This window comes from Indicator indicator, chromosome 20, assembly GCF_027791375.1.
Source record: "Indicator indicator isolate 239-I01 chromosome 20, UM_Iind_1.1, whole genome shotgun sequence".
Taxonomy (NCBI): domain Eukaryota; kingdom Metazoa; phylum Chordata; class Aves; order Piciformes; family Indicatoridae; genus Indicator; species Indicator indicator.
The window spans coordinates 15,267,652-15,283,161 of record NC_072029.1 but is presented as its reverse complement, the minus strand read 5'-3'; the positions used below and the strand labels follow the sequence as shown (position 1 = coordinate 15,283,161).

Genomic DNA, 15,510 nt, shown 5'->3' with positions numbered 1-15,510 from the left:
AATCCCTCATGAGATGATGTAATTCTAAATCAATACTTGAAGTTTTGAAGAATTGAATTTTTTTGGCTTTTTTTTTCCCCCATCCTCTGCATCTAAATTACAAATAACCAGTAAACTCGAGACTGAAAAGCTCTCCATCATGCATCTTTGTCCCTCCACATTAGGATTCAAGGTTCAGCAAAGTTCAGCTGGGTCAGAAACCCAATGAAAAAGCTGAGGCTATCTTGAAATCCTGTTCTCACCACACATCTCCTGCAAAACAAAATAGATATCTTGCAGAGAGGGATCATCAGGGGGTATATCTCAAGAATAGACCCCATGATGAACCATGGGAAAGGTCATCCCAGTTTCCCAGACATGTTCTTATATCTGTCTGTATGCATTGCCTAAAAAAGTCCTTCTCTGTGGCCAAAATGATCACTTCTTTCTCACCCAATTATTGCTGAGGGTTTTGTCACTTCTTTGTCACCCAATTATTGCAACCCTCAATGTGTTGTGTTTTCCTAGTGGGTGAAACTGTTCCCATCCATAAAATTCACAAAAGGTCTTTGGGACAAGAACTGAAATGCAATCAAACTGCAAGGCCCATGAGTCAAAGCTCTGCCCCAATGATTAGCTGAAGTGCTGCAGAGCAAGAGTAATGGTCTCTACTTCCCACAGATCAATGTTCCTTCAGTCCCAACCCTTCAAGGTCAGTTAAAGTTTTCAAAACCTACTTGACAAAACTTGAGCAGATTTAGCAAGCAGCTGCCTCCCAGGGGCCCAGCTCATCTGAATAGTGTGCCATAACCTTCAGCCTCTCTTGATGTCTGATTCCCTGCTTGGATCCTATTATCATTACTCACTGGGGAGACCAGGTATGTTTGAAGGAAGCCAAATCTCCCAGCTTGTCAGCTCTGAAATATGTTGCCTCGGGCTGCCCAAGCTCTTGTTATTCCTTATTCTGTATGTGGGCTAAGGGTACCTACAGCTCTCACCCTCTTTACTGTGCAGATGAATTTATCTTTTGACCACTGGCATTTTCAGAGGGGAGAGTTGGCTGCAGGACTGGGCACATACAACCTTTACCTTATGAAACACAACACTATTCAGAATTGTAGTACTCAAAATGACACAGCATTGCCCAGTGAAACCTGCCAGTAAAGCCAGCTCACTGCTGGTCTGCAGCTGGATGTGACTCTCTATTTCACCCCAATTTGTTTACTTTTCATCTTTAGTCATCCATTTGTCACTCTCACAGTGCATCTCTAAGAAAAGAAGAATTTCTGTCAAACAAGAGCATCACCATCTACACTCTCACTCCACACCAGCACCTCTCCTCCAGGTCTGGGATTCAGCAGCCTTATGTCTGCATTTTGGCAACAGACCACTTCTGAGGTGTACATTGCCTTCCACAAGAGCCTGACACTGCAGCTCTTGAAGCATATGCCCACACCACAGGACACCTCTGAACATGGACGTGTCAGGACTTCAGAGTGCAAGCTGATGTGCAGCTAACAGCAGGGCAAGGAAGTCCAGGGGCAGGCTCTCCCAGACTGCTTTCATCATAGGACATTTTTGCTGGCACCCTTCTCCAGAGCCACTAGCCACTCCAGAAGGAACAATGAGGGTGATGGACCCTGGCAGGAACCCAGCTTGGGACCCCTGACCTGCTGCATGGGGCCATGCAGGTCAGAGCCCTGTGCAGTCATTGCACCCTGGCAAATGGATGCACACATTCAGCAGCAAAAAAACAGGAAGGAAGGATGTCCCTGATGCACGGCAGCACCACCCCAAAAATGGTGCACCACAGCAGGGGTACCTGCCCTAAAGGGGTCTCTGAGGAAAGTCAGCAGGCCCAAGGACATAGCAGGAGGCTGTCAGCATCCTGTGACATAGGATGGCGAAATACCTCAGCTGTGAAGCCTTCCTTTTGTAAAGAATCCTTAGGAAAAGAAAACCTTCTGCGTTAGGTGGCTGCCTCCCCTGGCTTTAAAACCAGATGCCAGCCTGTCCCCGAGTTTGCGGCGGCTCAGGCATCGCTCCATCTAGTGGACGTCTGCAGCAAAGAGCCTCCTCTGGGAACCCCCAGACTCCCGCAAGACCAGGGAAACTCGAGGGATGTGTCCCAGAGAAGGCTCCAGGCCATCTCTCAGGCTTCATGTTGCTGATGCGGATAAAGGATGCAGCCAGCAGAGCTCTGATCTTCATTTCTGACGCTCTGAGTAGGTGGAGACGATGCTCAGGAGAGCTGGCACAGGCAAAGCAGGAATTAAGATCTTACCAGTTGTGTGGCTCTAAATGTCTTCACAAAACCACCAAATTTGCTAAGTGTGTGCACCTGGTCCACCTCAATGCAGGCAAACTGCAAACCATACCTTGCTTGAGTTCAGGCAAGGATTTGAGTAGAAAGTTCTTCAGCTTCCACAACCATGCTCCAGTGCTCACTCCTTCCATCTCTTCCCATTCTCAGAATGCATCTCCCTACGAAGTTTAGTCTTTAATTTTCAAATTTGCTTTGATTTTTGTTTAAAACTCCTAAAATGTTGTGAATATTCATGGAGGAATATGTGATTTGTGTCAACAAACAAACAAATATTTAATTAAATCAGAAAAAGTCTTTAAGCCCAGGGTCAAACAAGGCTGCCTAGAACTCACTGGCTGCTCTGTAGCTCTCCTCACCACGCTAACAAAGTCAAACAGGTTAAAGACCACTTCAGCCACACAATCAGGAAATGTGCCTATCCCATTAAAAATGAAAAAGAACTACAAGAAAGAGAAAGAGAGGGAAACCAGGAGGTGGTGGTAGTCACGTTTTTAGTTAAGCAAGGCTTATGCAATTGTTCTTCACAGGTGCACGGACTGATTTCTTTGTTGGTTTTCCTCCCTTCCCCAGCCCTGACAGTTCCCTAACCCACAGCTCAGCATTAGTGGACATAATGGTTGCAAAGATAGAGAGCTCCAAGTTGTGTGAAAACAGCACTTGCATCGAATGACAGCCTTAGGTGTCCTCAGTGAAAGACTAAACATTTACTGCATAGCTGTGAAATGCACATACGGTCCCTGGAAAGCAGATGGTGTTTGTTCTGCTGTTCTAGGAACTGTTTCCTTCTCATGGAATGAGCAAAGAGATGAAATTTTACCTTCCTAAACACCACCACTCTGGTTTTAAATAGAAAAGAAGTCAGACAAGTAGTTCAAAGCCATAGGCACAAATTCACATTGCTGTAGGACATAGTAGGTTTCATTCATAAACTCCCCCCCTCCATCCCAGGCCTTACACTGATACAGGGCTGCTAGCTGATGGTCAACACAGCTGGGTAAAGCTCAAGCTTAGCATAAAAGGTTCAAATTCACTGACTCATGCAGTGCCCAGTATCCTGGCATGGAGGTTGGTGCCAGTGCCTTGAATGAGGTTTGTAACCTCAGGAAGCTGTGGTGCAGGGAACTATGTGAGGACAGAAGGAATGATTCAGCCTGTCACCTCTGTCTGCACTTGGTGATTACAATCCACAGAGCTTTCCTCAAGGAACCAAAAACACATAATGAAGGAGGTCTCACGTCAGACTCTGCAGGAAGTGATGGGAGCCAGGCACTGCCACCAGGGAAACTTGCAGATAGACAGAGGTGGGTGAGAAGCCTTAGCTGAGGCTTGAGCAGGGCTTGTGTGGCAGGGATGGGGCTAGGAGCAGATCCTCTGGCTCCCACTCCACACTCATGCACCCGAAGGCAGTAGCTGTGCCAGCAGTTCTCAGAAGGCAGTTCAGCTTCTCAGCTCAATGTCGAGTTCAGTGGGGACCCTCTTCCAAAACACGGCTACTTCTCTGAATGCCACCCTACCAGCGCTGTAACTGGAAACACCATCAGTTGGTGGAGGTATCCGCGGGATGTCCTGGCGTTTTATTGCGGTGTTAGAAGCAGTCTGGGCTTTTATGTTTCCTGATGGAGAAGCTCCTGTCACTGTCCACGTTCCCTTGGGGTGAGCAAAGTCAGGAGGAGGCGAGGATGAGCAGAGGCAGACACTGCCGCATCCCTCAGCTCTCCCCTGGAAAGGGGTTCCCTGGAAACAACCTCCTGGAAGCTGTGGTAGCATTTGCACCAGGAATTTTTTTTCTTTTTTCTGCTTTTCCCGTGAGTCCAAGCCAGCGGCAGGAGGGAGCCCCGCGTCCCGGGCCGGGCCGGAGCAGCGTCGTTTCCGCAGCAGGGCAGGACCGGAGAGGAGCTGGCGGCAGGTGGCAGCAGAGGCCGCGCTGAGCGAAGCCGCCGCTTCCCGGTGCTCCTGCCGCTGCCGTTCCAGTTGGTGGAAGGTGCAAAAACATCCTCGCAGAGGAAACCGACTACCTCTTGTAAGTGCTTGGGAAGCATTGCTGCACCGGTAAACATGAGAAACAGAGTTTCAAGGGGAAAATATTGCTGTAAATGGGGGATTGAATACATTGCAGAAGAGTCTCTCAGCTCCTGACCTAATTCATATTAAGAGCAAACAAGTTTTGCTGTCTGGTGACCTGGGAATGTCCCCTACTGGCCGCAGATGGTCTATCCTCTGGGCTGGCATCAGGTTGTGGGAAGGGGTAGTGCAAGGAAAGGAAAGCCCTGCCAGGTGGCATCAGCTCGACCCACGAGAGACACGTTGACCTGGTCCTGCAGGTGAATGCTCCAGGTCAAAGCCACTCGTGGCTGGCCCAGACACCAGCTGTTGACACTTTGACTGCATGCTCCCTATAAACAAAGAGGCCAGTGTTTCAGTGGTTCATTTCCAGGCTCAGAGGATGCAATAAATGGTGCTTTCCATGTTTTCCAATGTTCCCAACTGAACAGAAGAGCAGATAAAGAAAAAACTTCACACTTCAAATTCTACCCAGCCACCTATATTTGGCTTTCCACCTGCTGAGCCTAAGTTGGATGCTGCTTTCTATATCCTTGTCTGAATTGCTGCAGGCAGCTCTGGGGTTGGCAACTGCCTGTGCCATGGTCCCGGGCTGTCTCATGGTACCCAGGCTGCTCTCCACAGCTCCTGGGACAAGAGCAGCCAAACCACTCAGCACAAGGCATCTCCTCAGCTGGCACCACTTTCGTATAAAATTATAATGCAAGACCAGTTTATAACAAACATCATTTACAGGGAGAGGTAACAGCTAAAAATGGATCAGTCACACCAAAGCCTGGACTTGGACAACCATTCACCCCACAAATCAGATATTGCTAAATCCACATCTGGAAATCTGAAACCCACAAAAAAGAACCCTGAAGCTGGGGGTAGGAGGAGCCTGGTGTTGCAGCAAATAAGCTGAAGGACCCTGGCAGGTAGCACTCTCCTGCTGTTTATACAGAGCATCTGGATCTCACCATCCTGCTTTAGGCACACAAACTGTAGACTTTGAGATACCATCTTGGGATGACAGCTTCTCTCCTGGAATGCACTAGGACGTTGGGGTGGGAGTGAAGGGAGCAGGGCTGGGTATGTGATAACATTATTTCAGAACTAGTCATTTTAGCTTCTTCAGGACAGCTGAAATACTTAATCACTGTCATGTCCATGAGTGGGGGGAAAAAATAACAAGAACTATCTCTAGAGAAAGTTTCCATCCCTGAAGAACAGAAAAAAGTGATTTTTGTCTCCTTGCAAGCAAGATCAGAAGGAAGATCTCTGAATTTTAATGCATGTTTCTGCATGTGATTAAGCCCGTGGAAGATGGCAGTGGTGCTGCTGCCTGTAAGGACAGCTGAAGATTTTTGTTGGCAGGGGAAGGAAAGGACAGACAAAGGTTACAGTAAAATCCAGGGATGTTCTTTACAATACTCCCTTTGCTTTCAGCACACATGGAAGCAGCACCAACTGAGCTTCATTCTGAGTTTTTTGCAACAACCCACAGTCGGTGCAACCCCACCGCGGCACTGCCTCAGCAGTCCCTTTGACATGATCTTTGCTGCTGATTTACGAGTGAGGAAGAAGGAGCTGCTGAGAGCAGCCATCAAGTCCTTATTTTTGCTGAACTTTCATGTCCATAGTTACTGTTTTCTTGCAAACATGGATGCCTAGGGGCCAGGATAAGCAGCCTAGTGTGAAGTCTTCCTTCACCAGACACCTGATCAGATCCTAAAAGCTGATCTGATTAATTGGACTCAAAAACCACAGGTGTCTACCAGGTAGGTGCCAAACACTTGGAAGGGAGTCTCAGCTGGACACAAGGCAAGGTGATCTGTGGAGTTACCCTCAAGTAAATAGACAGTAAAACATGGCAGCTGAGCTGTTCTCCAGGCTTGCAGTCACAGCCCAATCTGTGCAGCTTTTGCTCGTGTGAGAAGCTGCAAAGGGTCAGCAACAAAGAGTAGCAGGGCACAAGCAGATGGCAGCAGGGATTCATCCCTGTGGCCATCTGAAGTCAGGAATTAAGCCCAAAGAAAAGTATTCTGATAAACAGGAATTATTATGTATTACAATTATACCACGTCACCTGCAAGTTTCAGCTCATTCCACTTTTATTAACATTAAATAGGAGGGGGGAAAGTGTCTTTGTTAAATTGCTGCCCAGATTATTAAAAGCAGAGCTGTAAAGTATGAGCATCTGTGCCTGCTTTTCCCAGGAGGGTTTTTCTAGGGCAAGGGGAATCCCATTGATCCCATGAGAGGAAGCTGCTTCTCAGCTCCCCGTCTTCTACCCCATGCCTCTGGTGTGAGGACACAGATTTCCTGTCTCCATCTCTTCCTCTAACAGAGGGACTAAAATCCATCATATTGAGAAAAGGAAGTCAAATTACTGCAGTCCATATTACCAGGCTGCTTGTTAAACAAGGAAGAAAGACTTTTCACAGCAACCTACGCAGGCACACACATCTGCAATTATCTTTTTAAGTTCTAAATCAAAGCAAATTAGCAGCCTGGTGCTGAGTTGTAAACATGATTTGATTAGGCATTTCATACCCAAGATACAACAGGATTTTTTTTTTTAAAGGATTCAATTACAATCATGAATCCTGCTTTCTCTGTCTTATGAAGAGCTCACCACCCAGCAGTGACAGCTAAGCACAGAGAGTAAGATTTCCAAAGCTTTCCCTTCAGCCTGGCACATGGAAGAGATACTAAGACTGCAAAAGCTGGCACCTCCACAGCTCACTGTGGCTGTGGTGGCAATTATATTTTCAACTACAGCTGAAGTCACCAAGCACAACGTTCTGCAGCTGGATTGGGGCAATATGCAGTATAAAAAGGCTGGGCAATTGCTGGATTGAGAGCATAGAGAAGGACTGAGGGACACTAGTGGATGAAAAGTTTATGATGAGTTCTCAATATGTGCTCACAACACAGAAGGCCAGTTGCATCCTGGCCTGCATCAAAAGAAGCACAGCCAGCAGTTCAAAGGTTCTCCTCCTTTTTTTCTACTCTGGTGAGACTCCACCTGGAATACTGCATTCAGTTCGAAAGATTTTATGGTAAGAGTAAGGCACTGCAACAAGTTGCTCAGAGAAGTTGTGGATGTACCATCTCTGGAAGTGTTCAACATCAGGCTGGATGGACCTTTGAGCAACCTGATCTAGTAGAAGATGTCCCTGCCCATGGCAAGGGGATGGAACAAGATAACGTTTAAAAGTGCCTGCCAACCCAAACCATTCAGTGATTCTAAGAATAACACAAACTTATTAGTTATCTAATTCTCTATTTAAAAGCATATTCCTAACTCTGATAGGAAAAGCTTGAAAATATGCTTAAAGTTTAACCTCCTCAAAATTAGACAGCAAATATGTGCCTTAAGTGTCATAAATCTCAAATCTGCCTCTGGATCCCAAGCCCTCTGGGGTGGCAATATTGAGTGCTGGTGTTCACATCACTCAAGTGAACTACATCATTTCAGATGGTCCTCACACAGATAACCAACTCTGCATGCTGCAGGAGCATCAGAGAGGACAGAGAGCCTAGAGGAATATGAAAATGACTTTGTCCATCACTAGAGTCATGGTCTTGCACTCAAGAGCTTTATGGCAGGTGAGCTTTATGAGAGACAAGGATTTGTCTTTGGGAGTCTCAGTATATGAATGTCTCAGCAGCCTATGGGAGTTGATTATAGAGCTTTAGATAAATGTTTAATGCTCATTAGCATTGGAAATAAATAAATATATTCATACAGGAGGGACATATGTGTCTGGCAAACATCACACATTTAAAGTTGTGATGGTGGATATATAAACAATAAATCTCAATTAATAAACAAAGCAACCTGGGCTTGCTTCTCACCAGCTTTTGATTTGTTCTAAGTGTGTAGCAGGAGGTGAACATCAGGAACACAGTGTTCTGCCAGCCTGCAGTGCCCAAGAAATTCAAGAAACACAATAAACAAGCTTAGCAAGCTCTTGCCAGAGCAAGATGCCACTGCTCAGTCTGGCCCCTCCAAGCATATTTTCCTTATGCTGTCCTAAAGAAAAATGCTTTCATGTTCAGGGCTGTCTTTAATGCTGAGGATTTGGCTGTGCTTCTGCATGAGGAGCCCCAAGTCAAACATAAAGAGCAGAGCAGGAAGAGAGATGAGGTGCAGGTGGCAGATGGCAGGGAGATGTGTTGCAATTCCCTTCCTCCTTCCAGAAGGGAGCATCCTTGCCCTTGCCATGACCACAGAGCATAAATTATCTTCTCTTTCCTGTTAGAAGTTGGTCCTGGTTTTGCTGGGACAGAATCCCAGGCCAGCCATCAGCTGTAGGCCATCAGCAGTTCTGAGTCAGCCAGGACAGCCTACTGGAATTGGCTCACAGGTATATCCCAGACCATGAGCATCACACTCACTATAAAGGAAGAGATGTTCTGCTGATAAAAGAGTCTCCTGCTAGGGCTCCCTTCTTAGGTTTTTTTTTTCCTCAAGGACTGCCTTCCTGTTCAGTGTGACTGATGCACCTCTGCTGGCCTGAAAATAATTTTATCTACCTTGTGTTGACGTTGGTATTGATTTGGCTGTTTCATAAATCCATTTTCATTTCAACCTGTGGGTTTTCTCTCCTTTTCCTGATCCTCCTTCTCTACTGGGGAGGGGTCATTAGGTGATAGAACAACTGCTATAGTTCAGCCCCAGGTATGGGCTACATGTAGACAAAGTCACAGGATCCTGGACCTGCAGTCAGTTTTGTTGAGAAAGCAGCAAGTTGCTGTGCCTGTAATACATACTTGGTGACACTATCACCATCTGTCTTTAAAAGGGGCTGGCAGTACCTGTTCATGTAGGAGGAACAGTATGTTGAGGAGCTGCAAGTAATAGTTATGATGGAAACCTCTGCCACCTGTGTGTTACCTGGTAATTTATCACTCACAGAGCCTGAAGCTGTGGATGATGAATGACTGCAGAACTTTTCAGACACCAGGAATCTGTCTCGACCTGCAGTTTGGAAGAGGACAGGTGACAAACATTCAGCCAGGACTTAAAGAACAGCACACTGCAACAGATCACACTGTACCAGGCTGTCAGTATTTTCTTCCATGCAGACAGCATTGTTACACAGATTCACTGTTGTAATAAAGCAAGTTGCACATTTTCTGTGTGTTATGAACAGAAGTAGTGAGGCAGAGATTATTGTTATTCATCTTTAATGCTGCTGAGTTATTATGAGTTTTCATCCATACTGAAATTGGGATTCATTACAAGCTGGCAGAGCATGGCACTGAAAGGGAAGTTGGCAGAGAAGCCCAGGGACCATCTTTTTTCAACTAAAATACAACAGTGTAAGTCAGGTTTTGGCATGGGGATTTTTCAGAGGTGAAGAAATGGAACTATGTTCTTTGTAGGCAGAAAAAAATGCTTAGTTTCTGCCTTTATTTCTTTTGCTGTGCTTTATGATTTAATAGGATGGTGCTATCGATGCTGTAATTTTCCTGACTGCCCTTTGTAGGACACTTACACTTCTCCCCTCTCTCTTAGCCCACTCATGTAGGAGATGCTTAAGGCAGGAACTTTAACTTCTCTCAGTAGGGCTAGCACAGGTGTTTGCAGGGTACATTTTCCTGCATTGCTCAGAAGCACTAGCACAAAGTTTCCACTCTTCTTGGCATTATCCCTGCATCTCTTTCAAAGCAAGCAGGGTAGTACTGTGCCTCCACAGGATGCTCAGGTGTTTCAGCTTCAGGCTGATGACTCAGTTCTTCAGAGCCATCCCAGCATCCATCATCACATCTCTTGCATTTCCTTGTTCTGACTGACCCAAATATTGAGCTAAGTATTCCATTTAGCTGTTATACCTTTCTTGGTTCTTAGAAAGTCCCTGGGACTCACATCCATGTGACGTAAATGGTTCTGAAAAGAGTTTGTCATTTGAAATGATCTGCACCGAAAGACACCGTGGCTCTAGCCCATGGGCGAGTTTTGTTCTCCTGCCATTGCACTGCCCCTGCCTGACTGATGATCTCAGGGATTCACACAGATGTAGGGGAGCAAGTGTTGGGAGGGATGATATCTTTCACTTAATCAGAGGGTATCACCAGATAAAGTAGAGGAGCTTTCAGTAACAAAAGCTTTTCTCCAGGTGCACACATGATCCATAGCTTGGCCACTTTGATCACCTCTATTAGCTCTTCTAGGAGGAGAAATCTGCCCTCATAAAGTTTTCTCTGCCATTTCTGGGTCGTTGCAGCAGTGCTTCCAAGGGTTTGTTGATATTGGCATTTCACCACAAATAGCTGTTTGGTGGAGCCTGCATTTGATCAGTTTGTATTCCAAGCATGTTGCTACTTTACAGCAAACCAAATCAGTGTTTTACAAACGTTGTTTTCTTCTACCTAACTTCTGTCTCCAAGATCAAGAGAGATACTCCTTTTAATAACTACATGTTATTATATTGTCTGTTCCATGGAAGTAGAAATGCAATTTACTGTAAAAAAACTTCTTGGGATGGTAAGAGAGGAAATGAAGCCGTATCAGACACTGCTGACTGAGAGGGAAAGGCTCTATCAAACAGATAGGTTGGGAACTCTGTTGGAAAAAAAATACAAAGCTCTGGGGAACTTAGCAGTGAGCAAACTGCTTGATTTCCTCTCTGGAGCAGTGCACTGACCCCATGCTCATGTGAGGCACAGAAAAAGTCAAAGTGCACAGAAGGAAATGAGAGCTGTTGCTCATGCTGCAGACAGCATCCTGGAGGGTTTAGAGGCGGAGGACACAAAGTGTATTACTGCTAATGTCCTCAGTAGCATTTTTAATATCCTGAATGGCTTATATATTGCTTTGGGCTCTCTGTCAAGAAGATGGTGGCATTTGGGGGGCCAGGTAAAGCAGTTTTCAGCCCAATGAGAGTTAAATACATGACCATTTCTGTCTTCTCTGGACAGAAGGAAAAAGAGGCGAGAGTGAAAAGCAGCGTAAAATGGGAAGGTAAGCACAGACTTGAAAACCACTGCATGAGAAGCAAAGATGCTGGTATTGCCAGGGAGATGGGAGTCTTGTTCTCATTCAGGTCAGGCAGAATCAGAAATAGGAAAGATGGGTTTGCAGTGTTTGAATCTCTGTTAAAGAGGTGATTTAAATGTGCCTTGAACCACAGCTCGTCTGAGTTCTCCCCTTAGGTGATGTGAATGGTAACCATTAAGCCTCTCAGCTAAAGGATTCTGGAAGTGGAAGAACTGTTTTATTTCCACTCTTTTCCTCACTGTGCATTTCAGTCATGTCTGTGGGGTCCCTCCTGCAGGCTTTCCTCCAGCTGGGCTTAGAGTACAGAAGTGCACTCAGGTGTAGTACTGCTGTAGCTACAGCAATATTCAGGTTTAACACTGCAGAGAACTACCATAGAAGAGCTCTGTGGATGCACTTGACCTAAGTTAAACAGCAGCACTTCATTGCAGGCAAAATGAAGCTGGTTTACCTCCTGTCTGTCAATGCCTTGATGCACACAGCCAACAGTAACCCCAGTTCAGCTAGCACTCTAACTTTGTAATCCTTCCCAACTGGAGACTATCTCCAGGCTGGCCTACTGGCTCCAGTTTGGCTCTTCCCATGCAGGACTAGAAGCCACCATCACGTAAAACATCAAATTCTTCTCTCCCATTTTTTCTCCTTTGAAAATATTTTATTGCTTTAACAGAACATAGACAAGTCTGAGCAGGTTTGAAATACTCACATATTTTCCTTCAAGGTTTCTCCTGGGAAGGCTAATTGCCTTCACCTGCACTGCTGGCTGGTCTGTTACTGAGCTCTTCTCCTCTTCTCTGCTCCAACCTGGCCTCTGGGCTCCCAATTGTTTTGGGCTCCATGGGTTTACCCTCACTTCCCAAGTGTAGCTGAAGTGCAGATGTCTTCTGACAAACCCATTTCTCTGTCTTCTCTCACAGTCTTTGTATAGCACAGAGGGATTATAGGACATATTTGTTGTCCAAAAAAAAAGATGTGTGTTTACCAGATTTAAATGATAAATTCCAAAAGCCATGAAAACAGTGAGGAGGTTATCATTGCTTAAAATATTTTTGGTATCTGGAAAGAAACAAAGGACTGAACAATTTCTTATAACTCCAGCATCCCGAGCTGAATGAAACCAAGCAAGGACCAGATCCTTAAAGCAATAGAGAGCAGGGACGGAAACCATTTCATCTTTGATGCAGATGTTTAATTTAAAAGTTTTCCTTGACATGCCAATAAAATTTGCCCTCTTATGCTTAAAATAGGATTGGGGGTGTGTTTTGTTCATTTGTTGGTTTGATTTTCTTTTTTCTTTTTGTAGAGGAAACCTGGGTTCACTCAAAGTTGGGTCTGATATATCTCCTTTGGTGCCCCCCCTGACTGACACAGCAGACACAGCCTGGTCTCCTTCTGCCAAAAAGCTGCTTGAGGATCAAAGGGATGTACCATATTGATAAGGGTGGGGATATATTTTCCAAGTGTCTCTTCCCAACTGTCTATGTACTTACTCTGTAAGTTAAAATTCCCTTGGCAGAGCTCTGAGCATCTCCCAAGGGCTCACAGACTTGCTCTCCACTTGGATTCCTCTAGGGAAAGATCCTATATCCCACTGTGGAAGCTTTTCGAGTGTGCCTTTCCCTCAGGAGGGGCCTGTTATATTTCAAGACCAGATTGCTTTTTTTAACAAAAGACAAGCACTTTCCTAACCCAAGTGCCCGGTGCTAGCATAGCCTGCTCCAGATTGTGCTCTCTTCTGAAGAGCTTGGATGGGCAGCAAGCTCAGTGTTGACTGTGGGAGTACCACCACTGGCATCAGAATGCAGTGCACTGGGTAGTACCCCTGCTGTTAGAAATGCTGGTCCATGGCCTGTACATGCCCCAGCACTAGTTAGCCTCAGAGACATCTGGGAACCTTAACAACTAGAAAGCATTTTATCTTCAGAATCCATACTAGTGTTTAAGAAAACAACAAGAAGGAAGCACCTGTAGCCTACACTGCTACTGCTGACTACCTACCAGGAGACTGGAAAGATGATAAAAGGCACATGGTGATGCAATCAGCATCAATAGCCACTTGTAGAACAATGGACATTCTGATTAGGTATGGGGATAGCTTATTTACCTTGAGGGTGGAAAAATCAGAAACCAAATGTCCATAGAGGTTATGTTGCCTCCATTCCTCCAGGTACCAAAAACCTGACCTACTCTCTCCTAGCTGCAGTTCTCCAACTCTCTTCTACAAGCCTGCTTCATGTCTCATGACAAAGAACATTGCAGAGTAACGAGTGGGTATCATCTCCTTGACTTGCAAATGATAACTAAGGAAATGTCTCCACTGTTATGGCCATGTTCTATATTTATCTTTAAATAATTACTCTATCAGGATAGATTCTCTACGAAGAACACAAGCCTGTGTTTTGGACCTAACCCTTCTGCAAGCAACTAAGGAACACAAAAGTTACTCTTTTTTTCCCTGAGTGCAAGAAACAGGATCAGATAGACACTTAAGCATTATAACCTTCCACTAAAGGACAAGCATGTTCATTACAGCAATCTAGCACCAGCATACCTCATCTCTAGCACTAATCACATGCACAGTAACATCTGTGCAAGCCAGTTGGCTAAGGACAGCTCCTGTGGTTCCTGAATGACTTTTTCTTGGCAGGTTCTGTTTTTCACTCTAATTGAAAGGTTAATCAAATCAGTCATATTTGTATGTTGGCTGAATAAACACACTGTCTCCACTGATGATGAAACAGATGCATTACCACTCACGTTTCCCACAGGGTTCATTTGTTCTATGATTGCATTCAGTTTTCTTCAAGCTTCTCTGGGTGCTGACAGCATTTTGGATAGTTTTCATGAGGAAATCTACCTTTCAGATGCTATTGCATTCACATGTCTCTTACCTTTAGTAGTCTTTGTCAAAAGTGTTGTACATCCCTCAGCACTGCTTTGTTGTAAGAAAACATGAAGGATTTAATCCTAAAGAAGGTGAGAACTCTTGTTGAGGCATAAATGCAGTTTTGAGTCCAACAGTTGGTGCTGCTGAGGCAGAGCGTGCTAACAGGTTCAGAAATGGTTTCTGACTCTCCCACCAAGTTCCATTCTGCAGAAAGCTGTTTTAGTAGGTCTTTTAGCTTCTAGAACCCAGTCCTGTAAATTCACACACCTTGTGTTTGATTTCCAACACACTTAAACAGTGCTGCTGATTTGTGTATCTCTTCCAGAAAGCAGTATTTACATTTGATAGGGCAACACAGCACTTGAAGCATGCAGATGATCTACTGAATGTGTGACAGGTAGAAAGGATTTATTCAAGTTAAGATGTTTTGTCTATCACATTTGTTTCAAAAGTCCAAAAGCTAGAATAGCTGGTATCTGTTTTAAAGGAAAAGGCATACCAAAAAAAACAAAAAACAAAAAACCAACAAAACAAAAACCCAAACTTTCTGCAATCTGGTAACTAGTTTGATGAAGACAGTCTAAAGCCAAACATTTGGATTTAGATAATTTAAATGTTATATACATTCTGGAGTGTATATAAATCTTAAATACATTCTGAAGTGTATTGAAGCTGACACAACAAAATAAAAAGATGTTACTTTTCTTTCCATTAAACAGTATTTATGCAATGCACTACTGATGTTCTTCAGGGTGGGATTCAGCTCACCTATTTTCTATGTTCTAACATAGGTATCTAAACTAGTTTGCCAAACAGCTGAGATCTGCTCTCTGCAGGAGTCTGGAAGTCAGATTTCAGAGATACTCTCTCCCTCCACTGCCAGTAAAGGGACACCAAAGCTACCAGGTCTACAGATCTTAACAGTTTTAAGCCATTTGTACAACAACTCATCACGCAACAATTAACTCTCACTGCAGTCCCTCCTCTTTTTACTATTTTTAAAATATAAAGTGCAAAATTATGTCATCAACTTCCAGGTCTCCATGTTAAAGACTTTTTCATAATCTCTCTCTTGTAATGAAGAAGACTATTACAGAGAGCTGAACATCACACTGAGAAAAAGCAAGTATCTCTGCTGTCACAAATACATGGTACTTGGGAAAAAGTACCATCTTCTTCCACCTTGTACCATACCTTTTAAACCTCCCATTCACCCAAGACCATCTGGAGCCAAAGCATAACATTCTCATTTATATTTTTTTCAAC

The 15,510-nt window shown here is 44.6% G+C and overlaps 1 protein-coding gene across 1 annotated transcript in view; it reads right to left on the bottom strand.

Moving 5' to 3' along the window:
* Positions 1-3,742: 3,742 nt before the first annotated feature.
* The window catches only part of PAXIP1 (PAX interacting protein 1), a 39,163-nt gene continuing 27,395 nt past the window's right edge, over positions 3,743-15,510 (bottom strand). Inside the window, exon 21 of the mRNA XM_054390101.1 lies at positions 3,743-4,346. Coding sequence (XP_054246076.1) covers positions 3,743-4,346 — 604 coding nt within the window. The remainder of the gene's footprint in view (positions 4,347-15,510) is intronic.